Raw genomic sequence first — 7,735 nt, 5'->3', positions numbered from 1 at the left:
CGGGAAGCAGAGGGAGGGGAGATTGGGAAACTGTGGAAGGGGGAGGAGAAGGCGGCGGGGAGGGGGGAGATGGGAAGGAGCAGGGAGGCTGTGGAGGTGGCGGGAGGGGGGAGATGGGGAGACGGGCGCTGGAGAAATAGCAATGGAGGGGACCTGGAGAGGCAGCAGCCGAAAGGAGCTGAGTGCCAGGCTGCGGTTCGCCAGCTTTCCGGCAGAGGCTGTACTGAGTGTGCGTGGCCGGGAGCGTCCTAACGTAGCCATTTAAAGTTAAAGGGATATGATTGGTGGGAGTACGAGTATGAGCCGGAGTTGTGTGTGTGTTTGAGACTCTGTCTGTCTCTGCACAGAACGTGACTACATTATTTTATTTCCCTTCTCTCTTTTTTCTCCCCCTTCCTCCCATGTTTCCCCCCTCTCTCTTCTGATTCAAGATGTAACTTCACCGCACGCAGCGTTTATTTTTTTTTGTTCAATAACTTCGTCTTTTAGGGTTGCCCGGGAGCAGTAACTGTACCTGTTATCGACGAGCTTTTCTTCTTTTTTGCTGAAAAAAAAACGATGAGTGTTTTATTGAAGTGAATTATTTATTTTTTTCTCTCTCTCCCTTCCAACTTCGGATTTAATCAAAAGACGAGCAGGCACGGAGAGCGAGCTTTGTAAATATAGTCCAGCCAAGGTTTATCCACATCGACGAGATTGATTCATGTGGAATTTTCTCCTCTTCGCAAAGAAAATTGGAACAACAGGATGACCAGAGAACGACCCAAGAGAAATATAATTCACAAAAGATTAGTAAGTAGCTTTAGAAGTTCTTTTTAAAGATCTTTTATTTTAATACTATAGGATGAGGCTAGGCTGTAACATTTCTCCTTTTTTAACAAGGTTTTTTTGTTTGTTATGGTTTGGGCTGTTAATACTGCAAGGTATGCCCCCATTGTATGCTTCTCTCGTTTTATTTTCGTGAATGCAGACACAATGATTTTTTTTCATGGATTATCTTTTAGCGTTGGTGATTGCTGCTTGCAGAGGGGCTGGTTTCGGTGATAGCCTGGCCGATCAGACCTAATTATTTAATGCTGTTCAGCCGGCCTGTTGTATTGCAAAGCTGTTTGTACGGGAGGGGAAGGGAATTGATCACGTCCCTGAACGAGTACTTGCACGGAACGCCGTTTGTTTCGGCAGCTTATCCAGCGAACGGCAAGCTCTTCCTCTGCAGGATTTTTCCCCCTTGCTTTGCTCCCCATTTTGGATCTTCCTGCCGCCGCTGCCTATTGGTTCTGCTTACATTAATGGCAACCTGCATCGTCTTGTTGTTGAACTCTTATGTCCAGGCAGGTTTCTTTCTCCCAACAGCTGGACCACGTTCTTGATCGTTTCTTTTACTGTCCGGTCCTTGTGCCCCCCTCCCCTTCAATTTATGTAGGCTTTTTTGTGTAAGTTGCCAGCGAGGACAATTTTCAGCTTAGTTTTTTTGTGTGTCTTTTGGTTTGCCACATGGTCACGCTGTAATCTGGTTGCAATGTTTGCATTCTCGCCTTCTCCCCCCCCCCCCCCCCCCACCACACCACCTTTTTTCAAAGAAAGGGTTACTGTCTGCAGTTGGTGAACGTGAATTATTCAGGGCCTTGTAGGTAAAGAGGAGATTGCAGATGTTTGAAGCGATTTGGAGTGTTAAAGCGTCAAGCATTCTCGTGAATGCCCCAGGTTTTTTCTTCCCTCTGGGTCCGTAGCGATTCGATAGACGGCAGTTTTTAAATGAGGAAGGTGACACGTTCGCTACTGAGCACACACAACTCGGTTCCGTCCCAACTTCGATCGGAACCCCACACTGTTCCTTTTGCCCACCCCGCCCGTAAACAAAAACACTGCTCGGCCTGTCTCTCCGCTCCCGAATCCTCAACGTGGGAGAGGTTTTATTGTGTGTCTGATAACTTGTCAAATAAGCTAGCTGATCGGATAGTACGCATTCGTGGGCCACACGGAAACGACTCGCGAAAAGAAAACACAAACTGGGTGTATTTTAAATAACATCTGACGCATTGCGGGGTTTGCTAAAGTTTTATGTCTACAGCCTACATGGTCTTTGCACCCTCCCTCCCCACTGCTTGTAACAAAAGGGGGAGGGGGTGGAAAGTTTTGAATATTGTCTGAATGCGTATGGCCGGTCTCTTTGCAAAAGCAACAGAAACTTGAGTGCCGCTGTCCTCAGTGTATTGATGTGGCCGGTAACCCTCGCCTCTCACTCCCCACCCCACCCCCATGCCAGCTTGCACCCGGGATGGCCGCGGGTGCCTCGGCTGCAACAGGTCGGCACGAGGGAACCCATCGAACGTTGTGTCGGCCGCGACGTCACAGCGGTCCGGAACCTTGGGACACGAGGAGGAGAACCGGCCTCCGTGGCGTCACAATGGAGGGGGGCGGAGCCGGCGCGCGCGGAAGCAGCGGCACCCCCACCTCCCAACAACAGTCACGTGACTGATTGCATTTTTAATTCACAAAAAGAATGTTACTGCACTTTTCGGCGGCAGCCCATCGCCGTCTGCAAACATTGCAAGCACGTACCGAGTTTGTAACCAGCTGGGGCTTCAGTGTGCCCTGTCCCTCGAATCTGCTATGCATAACAGATGTCAATCATTAATATTTATTGTGGAAATAAATGCTCAGGGATCTGTGCTTCCTGGACGTTTAGTCCCTCCATTTCTGGGTTAAATGCAGAGAGATTAATGACTGCTCCCAATTTGTAGTTTCCATGTGTTGCCTTTTTTTAAAAAAATCGCGACTTCGGGGTGAAACTCTCCATCCGGTGATCGCTGCATTTCCTTTTTTGGATAATTGCATGCGGTATTTTAATTGGGCAAAGGATATCTCGTAATGAAGCAGTACGATTGAACTTGTAGATGGAATAACTGTGTTTGGGATCTTGCAACAGCAGCAGGTATTAACAATTCCAGCTCGGTCTTCCGGCTGCCACCTGATGCACGTCCCTAAGATCCTCGTCTTCGACCATGCTTGTGCCTCCCGCTGACCTTGCCGCCTCTCTTCCGCCAACCACCATTTCTGCTCACTTGCGCTTTTTTTCCGCGTGTAAATGAATGCTATAAACGTGTGAATCATTATAAGTTTATATCCATGTGCTCTACTGTGATAGGATGTCGTAAATCTGTATAGGGAGATTGAGTGATCGAGCGAAAACCTGGCGAAAGGGGTTTAATGTGGGGGAAAGTGTGAGACCGAGCACTTTGTAAGAGAAATCAAAATGCACTTTATTATCTACGTGGGGAGAGAGAGCATAAATCACAAAACGCCAGGCAAATCCAACCAACTGTTAGGAAAAAATGAAGGACTTTTTTTTTATTGTGAAGTGGTTGGTATTCCCAGCATAGGTTGATTTTATTCCTATTGTATGGGTATTGGTGAGGCCGCACTGGAATTTTTAGTTTTAGTCCCCTTGCATGAAATGAAGGGTATTGGGGGCACTCTAAGGAGATTCACCAGGATAATTCCTGGGGTGACAGGGTTGCTCAGTCAAGAGAGATAGAACGTGTTCCTCCTTTGGGTTTTTTAAAAAAAAAAGGGATGATCTGTTTAAATCTGAAATTTAATTTTGAGTGAACTGGAAGTGTAGATGAGAGAGTCAAAAGCAAGCCCTAAAAGAAGTGGCTGTTGATTTACAACTGAGGTTCTCTGGGATTCTCTGCCCCTGAGGATGTTGGGGGCCAGTTCATTAGATATGTGTAAGATGGAGACAGATAAGTATTTGAAAGATGGGAGAATTGGGGAAGTGGCTCAGAAGAGGAGCTGAGACCAGCAGAGGTCGGCCATGATCGTAGTGAATGGCAGGACCTAGAGGCCAACTCCTGTTCAGTTTATCTTGAAGCAGGATTTGCCCTGACATGCTGAAAATTAAATGACGCGAAGAAAGACTGACTTGCCCGCATGGTTTTTAATACTGCTGCAACTTTAGATGCACAGCATAACTTGGCAATCTGCCCCTTAAGGTCCATTCTGGTGTTCATTTGCTGCACAGGAAACTTCCCCCTTTCAAACTTGATCCAACCTAATTCTTTCCTTTCTCCCTCGTGCTTCTCTGGTTAAGCACATTCCCACTGTTCAACTAAGCCACTTTGGAAAAGCAATTCCAGACTAAATTTACTTTCTGGATTAAGAATTTTATGAATTAATCTCTGCATTTATTCACAATTTAGTTCTGTTACTATGTTATCTAAAGGTTACTGCCAAAGCACATAAATGCACAGTGACTAATTCTAAGAATGTGGGAGAGTGTGTTTTGGTTAGAGATGTGTTTCCCTGTTCAGATAGTTATAAAAGAACCCAAGACACTTCCAAAAAGCAGGAAATCGGTGGAACATGTTTAGCATTCCTCCTTTAATTAATACCATTAATACAGTATCTGGCTGTACATTTTGCTTTACAGTGATTGGCTACCCAGTTGTTTATATTTTCTTAATTATTCACTTTGGGGGCTTTGTGCAAGGTCAGCCTTTGGCCATCCTGGAAGGCACTGAATCTCAGTGGTTTAGAAATGTGTGTCATGGGAAGGAAAGGTAACTGAGGGAGGTTGTGATCAGACTGTTTACGGCACCACCCAGACCAAACACTAAAAATCTCCAATGACCAAGGAGGAAAGGGATTTTAGATAATTGGTTTATTATTCTCACATGTACTAAGATATAATGGAAAAACTTCCCTTTGCCATCCAAACAAATTATTCCATCCATTTAGCAGAAAAGGGGAACCAATGAAGGGTTTAGTTGGAGAAACTGGAGTGCAGGAAGAGGCTATGAGGAGGTAGGTCGAGTGATCAAAGATTTCATCTTTATCATAGGTTCTTGTAACAGCGCATAGAAGCTGTCCTTGAGATTGATGGTAAATGTTTTCCAGCTTTTGTATTTTCTCCCCGACAGGAAGGGGAGAGAAGTGAGAACGGGTGGGGTGGGTGGGCTGCTTTTCTAAGGAGGTGGGTAGTGCATGGATGGGAGGCTGGATGTGGTTCTGGGAAAAGCCAAGAGTGATTCTTAGGGTCTGGATTATGTGTAAGGTTGGAGGGATGCCTCATAAGGAAAACAACTATTACATAAAGAAATGGTACACTGACTCACAAGAGTTTAGTTTTGGGGGAAAGAGAGGGATAAGTTTACTTGGAAACAACATTAAACTTGCATAAGGGCAGGGGGTAAATGTTAAAAATGATACAAATTTAGGACTTATGTTTTCTGTTTACATAATGTACTTTGAAAAGCAGAAAAGACAAGGTACCAAACAACTTTGCTCGAGCATTTAGCTACTCTGGATAGATAGGTGAATAGCTTTATTTATAGCTATTTAATGATTGGGGGGGACATTGTTTTCTTCTAAATAACATTGGTATTGTTCTTTTAAATCATTCAATTACGATCTTTATGCTGATTTAGCTCTGACTTGCCTTCTGTTTTATTTTTTTCCTCTTGTGTTACTCGTAATGTCCTGTTCTGCTGATGTGGGTCTTGATCTGTATTTGGGCCTACGTGAGGTATGTGTGCAAAATTGTCTCGGACTGAATCTTGCGCGTGGGCTGCCATGAGCTTGTACAGCATCAGCAGGCTATCTCAGTATTGCAACTGCTTTCTTTGGCACTGCAGTCTGAAGGGACTGTGGTTTAAAGTAAGAACTCAGGGCATGTGTGTGTTCTATTAGTTGATCATGCCAATGGTTCCAGATGCATTCAGAACACATTACTAAACTGTTGACAGAATTTATGAAGCAAGGATTTATGTATGTTGCACCTGATGAGCTTAACTTGTCTTTTCGAAATGGTATAGCAAGCACAATGTCTCTTGTTTGAGTATCATTTATATAAAATTCCATAGGCAGATAGCTAACATTGATCCTTGAGGGACAGAAGTCAAGTTATTGACCTGCTAGGAAATTGGCCAAGGAGCAGAAAAAAATAAGCAGGTAGTCTGTCACAGGATGTTTTCATGAAGATGTGTATGGTGACCACAACAATGCACTCGCTCTATGACTAAAGTAGTGGAAGGAACATTGAAAATTTTCCATGATATAAAGATGGATAATTCTTATGAACAGTGTAGAAATGAGTATTAAATTACAAAGCAGTTGAGCAAAACCGGTAAATTTTATTTAAGTAGTCATCCACTGAAACTAACGTGACCTAATCAATTTCTAAATGGTGAAGAGCTAGAGAGCAGTGAAGTTTAAAGAGACTGGGGGTTCATGTATGTGTTATTAAGATATCATGAGAGTACTGAAAATAGTCAAAGTGCTGGGCTTTGGAGTGGAGGATAAAGGGTTCAAGTTGTGTTCCATCTGCTTATTACCATAGCTGGAGTGTTCAGCTTACTTCTGGGGACCAAATCTTAAATAAGATTTCTTCCTTTACCCTTGTGTACAGGAAATAACATTAAATAATCTTCAATCTTGAATCATGAAAGAGCATTTACATTGATTTGCCAGAATGGGGTTAAATGAGGAGGAGAGCTTACGCAAAGTAAGATTGTATTTCCTGGAATTTAAAATGCCAAGAAGCAATTTAACTGAAGCTTTCAAGATGTTAAAGGGGACAGACTGAGCAGGTAGAGTAGAAAGTTTTTCTTCGGGGAATACATGACCAGGAGGTACAGTCCAAAGATCAGTATCCGGCCTTTTAACTGTGAAGTCAGGAAGTGTTCAGCATGAGGAAGAGTACTGTGCACTTGGAACTCCTGATACTGTTGTGTTAGCTAAATTTCTGATAATTTGATGAGGTGGAAATGCAGGTTTGTGACGTCTCTGACCACAATCTCAATGCATAGAGGTACAGCCTTATGGCTAATTAGTCTCTCTCCTGCTCCGAGGTATGGTAGCATGGTGTCAGGTTGCTTTCTCTTGTCGTGTTTTGAAAAGAAGGTGTAAAGTGGGGACAGTCATTATTAATGACCAAATATGCAAGTTGTACAGAATGTATGAGAAGAGTTTTAGAAACTAGAATAGACTTAAAAATTGAAAGATGATAGGACGTTGAATGCAAGCCCGTGCACAGCACCTTAGAAGCAGCTTCTCCCCCCTGTGATTTCTGAACAACCCTATTATATTTTGTAGTTTATACTAATTTTAATTATTGCGCTGTATTGCTCCAACAAAGCTACAAATTTCACCTCATATAAGACTGTGTAATAAACCTGATTCTGAAAATGAAAAGTTTTTGCAATCTTTCTCTGTGCAGTGTTGAGGAAGTTAGTACAAATAAATCTTGGCCCCTCAGAGGCTGGGAAAGTGGTATTACTAATAGAGTAAGGAAAGAGCAAAAATTTTGTACAATTTTATAAGTGGTTCAAGAAATACACCAAAAGTTGTAGGTAACAAAGGGAAAACAAAATGGGAAACTTTAAAGCAATCAACATCACTGGAGGAAAAAGTACAAGGCAAACCCGGGGAATAAGCATGGAGGAAATTCCCTAGATTGAATGACATGAATGCTGGGCCTGTAGGCTTCAGAAATAGTAAAATAATTGGTATTTAATCTGAAATGGTTTCGGCATATTGGAACAGCAAATATAACCCCTATTCCAGAAGAGAGACTGGGAAAAGGGAAACCAACAGGTGTAGATTTTTTGGGGGGATTCCCAGAAGATAATCAGGTGCCACAAAAGATTATGGTATGCAGTAATGAAGCACGAGCTAATGGCAAGTTGGGGGAAACTGGGTATTTCCCAGGTTGCAAATGAACTAATGTGGT

General features: G+C 43.2%; 1 protein-coding gene across 1 annotated transcript in view; it reads left to right on the top strand.

Moving 5' to 3' along the window:
- Positions 1 to 264: 264 nt before the first annotated feature.
- Positions 265 to 7,735, top strand: part of jarid2b (jumonji and AT-rich interaction domain containing 2b) — a 352,517-nt gene continuing 345,046 nt past the window's right edge. The window contains exon 1 of the mRNA XM_073023952.1: positions 265 to 792. Coding sequence (XP_072880053.1) covers positions 748 to 792 — 45 coding nt within the window. The 5' untranslated portion in view covers positions 265 to 747. The remainder of the gene's footprint in view (positions 793 to 7,735) is intronic.

This window comes from Hemitrygon akajei, chromosome 20 (assembly GCF_048418815.1).
Source record: "Hemitrygon akajei chromosome 20, sHemAka1.3, whole genome shotgun sequence".
Classification (NCBI taxonomy): domain Eukaryota; kingdom Metazoa; phylum Chordata; class Chondrichthyes; order Myliobatiformes; family Dasyatidae; genus Hemitrygon; species Hemitrygon akajei.
Note: the sequence above shows the minus strand (reverse complement) of the source record. Positions and strands in the feature narration are given on the sequence as shown.